This window comes from Mesocricetus auratus, unplaced genomic scaffold (assembly GCF_017639785.1).
Source record: "Mesocricetus auratus isolate SY011 unplaced genomic scaffold, BCM_Maur_2.0 Super-Scaffold_4256, whole genome shotgun sequence".
Classification (NCBI taxonomy): Eukaryota; Metazoa; Chordata; class Mammalia; order Rodentia; family Cricetidae; genus Mesocricetus; species Mesocricetus auratus.
In genome coordinates this window covers 18570691-18584861 of record NW_024429182.1, presented here as the reverse complement: position 1 = coordinate 18584861, position 14171 = coordinate 18570691, and the positions used below count along the sequence as shown (strand labels likewise).

The window sequence follows — 14171 nt, the reverse complement described above, 5'->3', positions numbered from 1 at the left end:
TTCTTTATTCCTTTGCAAGCCCATCACTTTTCTTTCATAGCAAGGTTGTAGGAGACAGAAAGAGCAGCTGTTTACTGTAGTGATGAAAAGGCTGGACTCTGGAGCAGGCTGTCTGGCTTGAGTCTGATCTCTGCCACCAGCTAAATGAGTTACCGGGGCTAACTTACTTCAACTCTGCCCTTCAGCTTCTTTGACTGTAATGTGAGGACAATATTAGCTTCTGCTTCATTGGCTCACAACAGAGACAGTAGCATCGATCTCACTGGTTGACAAACTATCAAAGCATTTCAGACAGTCCTTGGCACCTGGTAGATCCGGTATTCTTCAAAGACTAATTACAGCAGAATTATTCTTTGCAATATAGTTATCTCTCATACTAGGCTCTGTAGTCATGTTTCTGGAGGACAAAACAATGCTTGTTGCTACCTAACTCCCACAACTATGGTAAAATGCAGACGGGAGAAAGAATGGTGTTGACTCTGTGGTTTGAACTTAATTCAAGATGTCATCTATGCTCTGATGCTTATGTCTGATGACATGTTAGTAGCTGGAGAAGGGACTAACTACTGTTTGTAAAGTTGTTAAATACATCTACAAATGAATAGATGATAAAATTGGAAATGAGCTTTGCCTTGCCATGGGTAGTGAGTGGGTTGTAGTTTCACTGTCTTTTCCTGAAAGTTACTAGGAGTAAAAATGTAAATAACTTACAGGAATCCTGCAGCATAGGAATCTGACAGATTGTTTGTGCCTCCAGCTGAGGTGGTCACCACGCCTTCCAGCCAAATCTTCTTTCCTGGAGTATATGTATTGACCACCTGTTCACACAACAAAAGCAGAAGAGATAGATGAGATTTTAAAAGTTGTTCCCAAACGAGAAGCACTGTCACTCCCTAAAGGAAGTGTCTCTCATTCCCTGCTCCCAAGTGGTCATGGTTTGTGCTTTGTTTCATGAAGATGTGTATCTGTTACTTTCCTTTTAAAGGAAGACCATTCAAAAAGAAAAAGAGGAGGTCTATTGTAGTAGCTAAAAGGCTGGCTCTGGAGCAGACTGTAAGGAAGGCAGAGTGAGCTGCCACATGCATCAAAGCATTAGTGTTCACATGCTCATTTTTCTCTTTAAGCCATCCCAAGTGTGATAGTGTGATAGGACAAATGCATATTTTAGAGCGTAAGATGACTTTAGGTATGCAACATCCTTCACTGAAAAATATGAGTCACACCATGTTTCTATATTAATATGTACTGAGAAGCCATGCTTTCCAGGACCATGTTACAGTACTTCTATAATAAAACACATTGTCTATGTATCAGAAGTCATGACCTATCAGCACTTCTATAATAAAACACATTGTCTATGTATCAGAAGTCATGACCTATGAGAGGGAGAGAAAAATGTCCTGGGGAAGAGCATAACGGGCATGGCATGTATATTGCAACCATATTTTGAAGATAACTGAAGTAAGTATAAAAAGAAAAGTCCCTGATCCACAGGTCAGATCTGCACAGGGAACTACGGCTGTATGCCTTCCAAGCAGAGGCAAAGAGTTGTTAAAATGTGTCCCTCTGAAGTTTTGAAATTACCCAGTCTCTGCTCTACAAGTTGGAGGTTGGCCAAACTATTCAGATCACAGTGCGGATACCCTGGAAAGCCATCAGGCAGTTCTTGTGTTGGGTAACACTAGTAGCTTCTGAAAGTACAGTCTGAGTAGCAAGCTTGTCTATAGCTAGTTCATTGGAGGAAATAACAACTAGCAGGAGTGGTGACCTATAGGATTGAAACAAGGAAAAGGCAATAGGGAGATATGCTTTCAATTTGGCAACCAATACTGGTAACCTGTACTAAATCTTATAGAGGTAAAAGCCTATATAAACCTCAGAACGGGAAGAATTTTTCTTATGGTTTCTATCTCCTGATGGTCAAAAGTAGCTTAATGAAGTTATTCCTCCTCTTATTTCATATATATCTCTGAGAACTGAGCATACTCCACAAATTATTTGTTGCCTCTGTCCAGAGAAGGGATGAGGAGCAAGTTCCTGCTGAATTATACTAGCACCAAACTCTGGTGCTATGATGGCTAAGGTATGAAGAGAGACTGGAGGATTCTGGAATTCACAACGGAGGCTGATAGAGAAAATAGCATATTTAGATACCCATTAACTCTTCTCCTAGACATATTCACTAAAGCCACTGTTCTTCAGGTTTCTAAAGAGAAGAGTATGAAGATTTCACCATGTCACTATCAGTGGTAGGTGTCCATAGTTAGGGGACTGAAATACAAAATGTATTCAATATATGATATGAAATACTATGCATAATTTGGAGCAAAATATTCACAATTCAGAAACACAAATAGGCTATAAAACTTCAGTGGAAAGTTAAAAAAGAAAGTAACATGGAGATACGTGGCATGATGCTATTTATATAACCATATTAATATACAATAAAAAAGAACAAAGACACATTCGTTTTAAGGATGTGTCAAACATAAAATAAAGACACAAAGGAAGAAAACAGACAAAACAGAAACAGATGAGAACTGATGGCATGCTGTAAGTTGAGGTGGACTATACTAAAGTGTAGCTCTTCATGCCTTAGGGCTCCCAGAAAGGGTGTATTTATCTGAATATATATGAATATACATTATGAGATGCATACCTATATATGTGACCAAACTCATAGGTAGTTATCAGCAAGTGACCGTATTTCTTCCTAGGTTCAGCTTCTTGCAACTGTCTCACTCCCATTTAGGAGAGAATTTGCATTGTTTTATAACTCACTTAAAATTGGTATTGGCAAAGTTACTGAGTTTTTCAAAAACAAAATTGTAAAATATTATATAAATTAGATGGAATTAAGGATTCTAGTCAATAATGGAAGAAAGAGTGAGAATTATGGTGGAGGTCACATTGGCATTTGTTAAAAATCAGAGGACAAATGCTTAGCAAGGAAAAAGTAAGTGTTCAATCTCCATAGGTACAAATAAGACAACACCCTCTTAACCATGTTCGTACACTGAAAAAAAAGGGACACCAGGTCTGACATCTTGTTTAATGAGAAGCAATTCTCTCACTCTTTTTAACACAGCTCAGAATTCTCATCCCAAAGGGAATTAGAAAGCATAACCTAGGAGACCAAGAGAAACATCTTAACTGATTAGAAGAAAAAGCATATAGTGAAGTTGAAAACTATGTTTTGATATAATTCCTTAAAATACAATATATGTGTGTATGTAATAAATGTTTTTGCTTCCTTTATAATTAATTAAAGCTGAAGAGTTTAATTATGTTGCCCCTCCCCTGGCTTTTTTAAACCTTTGAATTCCAGGGTATTTACAATTTAATTTTGTTCCCAGAGACAGATATTGTAGAAGGATACTGGAGAAAACAAAAACACAGAGAGCTCTGAAAACGTTATGCTAAATGAAAGAGACTCAATATAAAAGGTAATACAATATGTGAATTTATATGAATCTATGTATTTAAAACAGCCAGAATATGTTCTAGGAAACGCATAGAGGTGCAAAGTTGATTAGTAGTTCCACAGGGTTAAAAAAGAGGGGGAAGTTTAAGGTGGGAGACAAGAGGGAGTGACTTACTAATGAGTATGAGGTTCTTTGTGAGTCTTGAATATGTATTAAAATTAAAATGGCGCCGGGCGTTGGTGGCGCATGCCTTTAATCCCAGCACTCGGGAGGCAGAGGCAGGAGGATCTCTGTGAGTTCGAGACCAGCCTGGTCTCCAGAGTGAGTTCCAGGACGGCCTCCAAAACAATACAGAGAAACCCTGCCTCGAAAAACCAAAAAAAAAAAAATTAAAATGGCAATGATTTAAAATTTTTATGAATATACCAGAATCTACTGACTTTCATATTTTAAAAGGGTGAATTTTATGGTATGGGAATTATTTTTCCACATCTAAACATTTTCTAAATATCTATCTATCTATCCATCCATCTATCTATCGATCTCATTAGCAAAAGGAGAAACAGTATCTAAACTTGTAAAACATTATAATGTAGGAAGAAGAATGTACATGATCACAAGCTATCTTTGAGTTATGAAAATCATTATCTTTAACTTCATTAACATGTAAAGGCATGGATTTGGAATAAACTACAAATCCCTTCTGAAAATAATATATTAAAATGTATTAGTATTTTATAGTACAGATGCCTGCCTCTTGGCTCTTAACACGCAGATGTTAAGATTGCCTTTAATTATGATTTGTTGAACCCCCTGTGTCTAGAAAGACACACTAGCTGGTGTACAGTGGCATCAGAGGAGTAACCAACCACTACTGGATTGCATCACAAGATGAAACCCCATACTTGGCACCATTATCAGACCAAGAACCTACATTTAGACAAATTATAAGCCCCAGAAAAGAGGTTAATACTATTATACTGTTAAACAAATATAGTATTACACTGATTCCAAATAATATCATTATGCTCATAGATCAATGCATCTCTCAACCCTTATCTATGTTAATCACCATCTATTGCAAATAGAGACCTACAACTGACCAATATGCAAGGAATAAGAGACTGTAGACTGTTCAGCCTTAAAAGGAACGTATATACCACATCTTCCTTTCACCAAGCCTTGGGTGTGGAGGAAAGATGTAGGAGCCAGAGGTGGTAGACTACTACAAGCAAACTGTCTTTTAGATACAGCAGGCTAACTGTACATATGAACTGATAGTGCTTGCAACAGTGTGTACAAAACCTGTGCAAGCCCAAATTAGACAAAATCTCAGCAAGGGAAATGGAAGGTAGACACTAATCCTACTCCAATCTGTGGAGCTAATGGTCATGGCTAGCTTTTAAGGAAAGGGAGAGACAACTTTTTCTATGAGTATAGCCGTTGGTAATGCTGACAATGTTCCAGTGGAAGAAACACACCCAAGGATATGTGAGCAGCAAAGACTGGTTTTGATGGTTTTAAAATAAAGGACACTAAGATAGGTGGGTGGATTTGAGAGGAGTTGAGAGAAGGGTGAATATGATTAAAACACATTGCGCAAAACTTTCAAAGAACTATTTTCTTTAAAGGATGTGTTTGATTATAGAACTCAAAATTAACCAGACAGCAGGGGACAAATAAAGGTTAAAAATACCTTTGAGATTATCATCTCCTATCAGAAACAAAGAGCTGGATTGGTAGGGAGTTATTAAAATTATATAATAAACTACAAAAGAGGGTGAAATAACCTAGGGAGAATAGTTTTTAAAAAACAGCATAGAAAGAGTTAAAGATTTCCAATAGAAAACATTGAGACATTCTCAAATACTTTAATTTGTTACTTCAACAAACATTTATTAACCACCTGCTAAATGCTAAGCAGACCTCTGGGGCAGTTGTACTGCCACCAGTTTACACTGTCGTCATTGGAGGAAACTTATAATAAGTAAACAAACAAATAAAAGGAACTTTGATGATAATAAAAGCCAAGAAGAAAATGAGACAATAAGATGCTAGGATAGAGCTTGTCAGGAAGGAGAAGGATGCTTTAGACAACGGTCAGTGAGGAGACTTTTGCAAGGTGGTGTCTGAATTGAGACTTGGTTAAGAGGAGCTAGGTTGTTAATGCTTCCAAAGGAACAGTCCAGGAAAAGGATGTAAGGTGAAAATGGGACCATTGCTTGTAGCACCAAAGGAAGGCCATCTGGAGTCCGGTACATAAAGAGATGAGATATTGAACAAACGAGGTCAGAGAAGGAAGGAGGGTGCTTTCATTCTGAGTGTGACAGAGGCTATTGGAGGGATTTAGCAGGAGAGTGGTCTGATCTGACTTATGTCAGATCATTGTAGCTGCTATGAGGTCATACATAAGTCTTAAAAGGATTGTGAAACCTGTAACATGATATACAAATTAAAGGTTCTGTTATTTCTATGACCACTTTGAGCCTCTATGTCCTTATATATAGATGGAATAATACCTGGCAGGACTGTACTAAGGATCCCAGCTGTTTGACAAAGAATAAATAACACGAGTCCGGCCACTGACAGGATAATCCTGAGCTAGTAGAAAGGGATGTGGACCCAGCGGGTGAACACTGATTTATGGGAGCCTTTAAGGTGGTGCATGAATTCAGAGAAATAGTCCAGATATTCCTAGAGTTTGGCAGTAGGATTCAGAACCATTCATGATGCTTCCATGAAGCCTTGACTGTGATCTGTTCGAGGGCAAGAAACCCAGTCATCTTTTCTTTTTTATATATTATTTTTAAATTGTGTATTGTGTGTGTGTGTGTGTTTGTGTCTGTGTGTCTGCGTGCATGTGGGTGCTGATGCCTGTGGATGCCTCTGGCCTTTGATCTTCCTAGAGTTAGTTACAGGTAGTAGAGAGCTCTTCAATGTGCCTGCTGGGAACTGAACTTGAGTCCTTTGGTCTTAATTGCTTAGCCATCTCTCTACCACACCGCTCAGTCTTATTTTCTTGTGTTTACATACTGTAAGAGTACCTGGCACAGAACTGGGCCTTCACTGAAAATAGGGCTTTAGTAACACATAAGGGCTGATGCAATACAGGACCTGCCCTTGTACTAGTTCACAGTAAACCCCATTCTTGATGAAAACTATATGACTTTACAAAGGGTAATTAAACAGGTCAAAGAACCAAAGGCCATGTGCTTCTTGAAAATACAAATGTAGAGATTAGGAAAAATAGAAACATACAATGAAAACCTGTAAGAACATGAAAGACCTAAGCAAGAACACTGCTTATTTATTTGATAAGCTTCAGTGCAGTAAGTCTTGATTTCTAAGAGGAGAAGACAAATCCTGACTCTTGCAGCATGTGACTTATATATGAAACCCAACAAACTCACAACACTTAAAGACAAACTGTCATCCAACATTATTTGAACGCCCAAGAACTTTATGAAGAACAATTAGGACATTCTGACATTGAAAATAAGAAGATAGTCATGTCTAACTACTTTGTGAGCAAGTTCGAGGTCAACCTTTGGAAGTTGAAAGTGGGATGCTGAACCTGGAGGGGTAATTTATATGAGGTGATTTATTTCAAAGAGTTCAAAGCCTACTTCTTTAATTGAAGATATGACTACAAAAATGTTTGCAGTTATAAAATCTATGTATACAGGATCCTACAAAGCCCACATACAAAAAAAAAACATAAGTTAATCTGAATTCTCTTCTGACTGTAGGAAGAACAAAAGAGAATAATCTTTAGTTTTTGTTCTCAGAGCTGAAGATAAAAAGCTCCTGCTCAGGCTATATGGAGTGCTAGGCTCTGCCTCAGTTAGCTCTTCCCACAGCATTACCATTGGTGAGATGTACTCAGTGGCGGTTACAGGTATGGAGATAGAGTGCTGTGTTTCAGTCCTGGCCTTACTGCATATTTTCTGTGTGATCTTGAATATTTAAAATCATTTCTTTGTGTTCTAGTGTAGAATGGAATACCTACTCCAGTGTATTTATGCTTTAACTAATTGACATTTGTAAAAGACCTTAAGAACAGTTCCTGATGTATAGTAATCACCTAACCCCAAATATTTTATGAATTTCTCTACTTATTCAAGATACCTGAATGTGTTTGAAAAGTTTAACATCTGCATTGGTTGCTCTTTCTTTAGACTTGGATTAATGAATAATATCCCAGATTTATGTTAAGTACTAGGAAAGGGCAGTTTAGGATTTAGGATTTAAAATATACCTGGATAATACACATAAGCATAATCAATATATATAATCATATATTATATATATATATATATAGAGAGAGAGAGAGAGAGAGAGAGTATAATTAGGATATACTCACCCCCTTAATATAAGCTTCCTGTTACCCACATGAACAAAAACTTCACAGTGAGGTAAAATTTGGATACAAACTAAAGCAGTTATCTGTCCTGGGAAATATTCCTAAAAGCATTAATGTTGAAAGTTCAAGGAGTCAACACAAATGAGTACATTTTTCTATGCCTTTTCTGTTGAGGTCATGGTGGGAAACTTGATGAACTGGGAGTCTTCCAAGAACAGAGAAGGCCAGCATGGTGAAGTGTGGAGGAGCTATAGATGCTGATGTTGGGAGCTGGTTGAGCCTGGGGAGAAAAATCAGCTTGGGCTGAAGAGGAGAAAAACCAAACAAACAAAAAGGAAAAAAAAATAAAACAGAAAAAGCAGATGGAACCAGCTGCAAAATTCCCTCAGAAAATGAAACTCTAAGAAACCAAGGGCTATAGTTCAACATTGTGGTTTTCTGAGTAAATATGATTCTCCCTGTGCTGGAAGAGAGAAAAGGAGAGGACTTTGGGAGTGAAAGCGCTCCTGGTGAGAAATGATGTGCCAGTGAAAGTTATTCTAAGGATGCACTGGGGAGGAGGAGGGAGCGGGGCTGATGTTACCTGCCTGAGCATAGGAGGAGGTTGGCTGCTTAGCTCCCTTCCAGCTCTTTTTTCCAGCCCTGGGTCCCATGTGGTCAAGGCTCGGGCACCCAAGGAAAAGTTCACTGAGTGGCAGTCAGTCAGCTGCTTACTTCCCCATCTACTTGAGGCAGAGAGACACACGGAGCAAACTTTTCCAGATCCCATCTCTTACATTTCAGAGACAGGCACTGAGTGAGAATGTTTGGTATGTTTAGGTGGCTAAGCTGTGGCAGGGGGTGGAGTAGAAGAGGTGGTCTGTGGCAGAGGGGAGGTAGAGAGAAGGGGAAGGAGCACACGTAGGGAAAATACTCTTGATTTTTTTTAAAACTAAAGTAGGAACATAGCCACTTATGGGGCACATTTTCCAGACCTGGTCTTCCTTTTCCTGTGGTTCACTGATATCCTGCCCCCAAAGCTGTAATCTATGTCTTTGAAAAGACTCCTGAGGGCCAGGCTTCAGGCGCTGACTGTGCGAGAGATGGTAGCTTTGTTGCAGCAGACATGTTGTTTATGGTTATCCAAACCAACACCTTCCTTAATGAGAAAGGAAGTAATAAAACAGGAACAGTGGACAGGCCAGCTGGGCTAATCAACCCTGGCAGGAGTCCCACCCTCCAAAAGAAGCTGGAGCACATTAATTCCAGGATCTCATGTACTTGGGAGTCACCCTTCCCCTGAACTTCACAAGAACAGTTGCTCTAAGTAACCAAAGCAAGCCTCCTCAATGCTGCTCACAAAGGACTGCTTTTAAGAAGGCTCTTCTTGGTGTTTTCAAACACAATCTAATATTCTTCTCTCTCTCTCTCTCTCTCTCTCTCTCTCTCTCTCTCTCTCTCTCTCTCTCTCTCTCTGTGTGTGTGTGTATGTGTGTATGTGTGTGTGTGTGTGTGTGTGTGTTATTGCTACCTTGTACATGTATGTGGAGGTCAGAATACTATTTCAGGGAGTCAACATGTAGGTTTTAGGGGCTGGACTCAGGTGACAAATTTTGGTGGCAAGCTCATGAGTTTTCTAGGTGTCTTCAGGAAGCTCCTTACATGTTACTTACATATTTTCCTTGCATTTCAGAGTCTTGACTCTTGATTGTATTTGTGAATGGTCAAGGTAAACTCTCTATATTGTTTGATTTTTATCCATCCTTTGTATGTAGTTGCCGACTTGATGCTACCAACTTTACTGGACAAAAAGGGGATAAAGTTGACTCTTCTCATTCCCCTCTGTTCCTTCCAGAGTTTGGAGCCTCATAACTTCTTTCCGTATCTTTCTGCCATTCTCCTCTTTCATTTCTAGACCAGCTTCTATCCTGATGCCCTTGGTTAACTTTGGAATTACTCCCCAGTTTTAAGACTGTCAGTGTTTTTTCATTGCATTGCCAGTTACAGGGAAACAACCATTTTGTTGTTCTCTAAGATGTATGTTTTATCAGCAGAGAGATGAACAATAAGTAAATTGTATCTGATGTTACTGTAATCAGTAACAGTGACCACAGGTTAGGACACTGACTGCTTTATTTAAGATGGTATTTACTACCTTACATAACCACTGCTTAGCTACCCAGTCTCTATTCCTAGCCTGCAAAACCTATGCAGGATGGTCTTACTGTTTTAGAAAAATGTTTCATACTTTTGTTGCTTGTTTCCCCCACCTGCCCCCTCTCACCCACTCTCCCCGTTAGTTATTTTCAAGGATTATTCTAAATGTTATTTTCTCTATGAAATATTCCTCATCTCTAGGAAGTTTCCTTCTTGTTTCTAAGGTTTTTAAACCTGTCTCTGATTTTGAGTTTATTGCACATAAATATAACTTTATATTTTCCCTGCCCCATGGATTTCCTGGTGATGACTTTATTTAATATTTAGTCAGTAAATGAAGATATTTTATTGATGAAAAGACTAAGTTTCAAAGAAGACAACTAACAGCCCCTAGCCAGCAAGGGTGAGTTTAGGGCTCTGTTAGCTCCTGACTGAATTTCGCTGCTTGAGGAGAACCACAAGCCTTTGTTTGCCTAAAATGTCCTTCTTAAATAGACACACTGGGCTTTCTGAGTGAGTCATCCCAATATCTCACCACATTCCTCTTATTTTTTTTCTGTCTATTGTCCATGTAATTTCTTTTTATTCTCTCTCTACTACCGACTACCTATTTGCCCAGGTTTTTGGTACTAGATCACCTGTTAGTCTGTTTCAGTGACATTTTGGGGATTTAAAATTTTACTCTGTGCTCTTGTTATCCCAAACTAAAGAAAGGTAACATAGTTTGTAAAATAATGATGCCTCTCCCATAATTTAATGCTTTTGAAATCAGAGAGTTTTTCATAAGCGTTATCAGCTGAAACTTGCCTTCAGTTTACCCACTTGCTTTCAGTGGTTATTAAGTTGATGATGTTGTCTATAAATACCTGTGTCTGAAAATCAAAACTATTAAAGTTAATGAAATGGCAAGTATGATAACCTTGGCTTTCCTGTGATTAGCGTATTTTGGGATAGCTTCTTCTGTAGTGCCATTAGTTCCTTGTGTGAAGAGAAAAAGCTCATTTCTCTTAGGTCATGCTTTTCTATGTGCACGAACAGAGCCATCGCATGGGCTCATTTGCTTGGAGACCAGATACTCACTTTCATAGGTGACTGTCAGTGTGCCAGGAGAAGCCCACTACAGTGTTCATAGGCCAGGGTGCCTACACTTTGCAAAGTGGCTTTGCTTCCTTTCCCTTAAAGAGGTCCCTATTGCATAAGACTTAAGCCCCATAAAATCTGGGTCACCCATGAATGTCATCCCAAGACACTTTGCATATGTGGTCCTCTGTGTACTCTTTCTTTGATATTACCCCTTTAATTATGCTAATAGTTATTTTTGTCCTCAAAAGCAACTAATTTTTTGATATGTTAAAAAGCTCATATAAGAGAACAGATTGACAAACTGGAAGGTTCACTGAGAACCAAAATTTCTTTCTGATGTGTTTATTAATTTACCAGGATTATATATTTCCAACCTTACTTCCATGGCCTCAAATTTAAGATCTATTAAAAGCAGCATAATATCATTGAATTATTGAGACTTCAAAAGAGTTGACCTTTATTCAATAACATGGTAGATGATTAAATAATGTTAAGTGTAGCATCCATTACCACTTATACATCTACTCCACTCATAATCAGTTTCTAAGTAAACCCAGGTGGTCAAAACAGAGCATTTTTTCAGTCTTCATTTCCTCTGAGATGTGGGATGTCTTGATAAACTTATCTTTTATATTTCTTTTTCCTTCAGTGGGTTCTTCCCTGGATTGTTGGTTATGCTGTGTAATCTTTAAGACATCCTTGTTTCTTCTAGCTACATCCTCCCTCTTGCCTTGACTCCTGCTCCAGAGACTAACACTAGTGCACAGATTAATCTGTTAGAATCATCAGTCTAGCATGTAGTTCCACACATTCTTCTTTCTTGAGAAAAGCCACTTGAGGTATTTTCCTCTCCCAGGTAGTTGTAACTTACTGGAAGAATAAACTCTGTGTGTGTGTGTGTGTGTGTGTGTGTGTGTGTGTGTGTGTGTGTGTGTATACACTAGGCAGTGGCTGTTTCAGATACTTGTGCTTCGTGCAATGTTTGACATTTTAAATGTGAGTTACTTTATAAAAATTGAGAGATGTATTAAAGTAAGAATGATAATGGTCTTGTTATGGACCACATAAACCCTTCTCTTTGTCCCCACACATCTATTAGTGGCTCCCAAATAGCACCCTGAGGAGACAGAACTGTATTAATTAGAGGAATCCTTTTCCTTTAGGTGCTAACCTGCATGCCACTTCCTCTGGGAGACTTCCCTTGGCTTCTTTTCCTTTACATTGTGAAATGGATACATGTCATGATGAGTTCCCATACCACACTATTACAACCATCATTGCACTTTATTATCAACATGCTTCATTGACTGCTTTTCCCACTAGACTGTAAGGTCTATGAGGACAAGCATCACATTAGTTTTGCTTACCATTATATCCTCAGAAGTCTGGACAATACTACAGTGACACAAGCAGTTGATAAATGAATGTAGGAGGATAGAAAGCAAGGAGGAAGAAATTAACTTTTCAAATATCGAATAAGCCTACTGTAGTTTATTTAATATTCAAACTGCAATCATATGGACAGTACTTGTGGAAATACTTTCCTCCTGACTGGGATTTCACCAACTCCTTCCTGTGCTTATTGAATTGCTGAAAATAATATAAAAAGTGTCATTTCCTCCTCTGATTCCTCCAGGAGATGAAGACACAAATCATAGAGTCCAAATGAGTTAAGTCAAAGTGGTTCTTCTTGGTTCTTACATCACTGTTTTGGAGTCAGCCCAGCTCTCCGCACCATACCATCTGCATTGTGTCCTAAATGTCTCTCAATTTTCCCATTTGACCTGTCTCTGCATTGTGAGAGTCTGAATTCTTTCGTTTGACTCACCTCCCAACACAGATGATTATTCTTGTTCTAATGGAAAGCAATGTGTGCTCATCCAAAGGTGTGGGCTGTCCAGACATTTCACTGGTTTCCAAAAGTATCATATAGATTTTCATCTAACCTGATAATTCACTGACTGCTGAGAAAACAGAATTCTTCTCTAAATGGCAGTCCAAATTTGGAAACCACAGCTGCTTTTAGCAATTGAGTCATTGCCTTTCAGGTGCCAAAAATATCACCTATTATATTCTCCAGGGTTCAAAGGAAGAGGAAAGAGAAAAAAGGCAAAGAGCAAACAGAGAATAAAGGTAGTATGGAGCATTTCTAGTCATGAAAATTATTACAATGAGTATAATAACTAACAAATAACAGCAATAACAACTAGTACTCAATCTCAATTAATAGACCCACTGTGTGTGATCTTCCTAACTTCCTTAAAAATAGGGAACATAGAATTCTTAGCATCTTCACTTTATAGGTAAAGAAAAAAAGTCATGGATATTCTGGCTCTCAGCCCCAACTAAGGTGAAATTACCTCTAGCCGAGTAAAAGATGCCTTCTGATAAATCTTAATTTACAATATGGATTACCCCAGCCATCAAATATTCCAGCTAACAATTTCAGCTACCATGGAGCAAAGAGACTATCCCTGTATGCCCCGTGCAAATCCCAGCCTGTCTGTTCTATCACATAATAAACACTGTATTTGCCATGAAGTTTTGGAATGATTGCTTGTACAACCACAGAAATCAGAATAGGGATCATGGCTTGAAAGGACTTCTCGGCATGTCCAATTGCCAAAAGGCGATGCCCGATCTACTCCCTTCCAGAAGCCTTTCACATATAGGTCATTTCTCCTGAGAGGTTCCACTATTTCTTCCTGAAGTAGGAGGCCACTTTAAGGGCATCAGGCACATGCTTAAAGGCTTGAATCTCAATTTTCCATAGTTCTTTTACCTATATTTCTGGAACCATATATAAACCAGGAAGTAAGCTTTGCTCCTTTAGCTTTTGAATATTCTGTGATGGTTAAGGGATATGCATTGGTAAAGGGTAAAGTGGAAAGATAACACCTTCATCTTTGTTTAAACTTACACTTACCTGCTACACTTAACTAATAACATGACTACCGTTAGAATCATCTCTCTTGACACAATATTATTACTAATAACAATCTTTTAATTATGTTCAAAGCTAGAAAAATCCAAAACAAAGGAACTTGACTATCTTGTACATTGTTGTAATATAAACACTTAGAAGACTGTCTGAAGCATGTCACATGAGACAATTAACTTACAAGTAAAGAAGTAGAAGAACATTCCTTCTAGAGAGCAACATT

At 38.4% G+C, this 14171-nt stretch overlaps 1 protein-coding gene across 2 annotated transcripts in view; it reads right to left on the bottom strand.

Annotated features, from left to right (window-relative positions):
• Hpse2 (heparanase 2 (inactive)) overlaps positions 1 to 14171 on the bottom strand; it is a 596152-nt gene that overhangs the window by 135109 nt on the left and 446872 nt on the right. For both annotated transcript variants that reach the window (XM_005063570.4, XM_005063571.4), the window contains one exon: positions 712 to 818. In XM_005063570.4, the coding sequence (XP_005063627.1) occupies positions 712 to 818 (107 nt within the window). The remainder of the gene's footprint in view (positions 1 to 711; positions 819 to 14171) is intronic.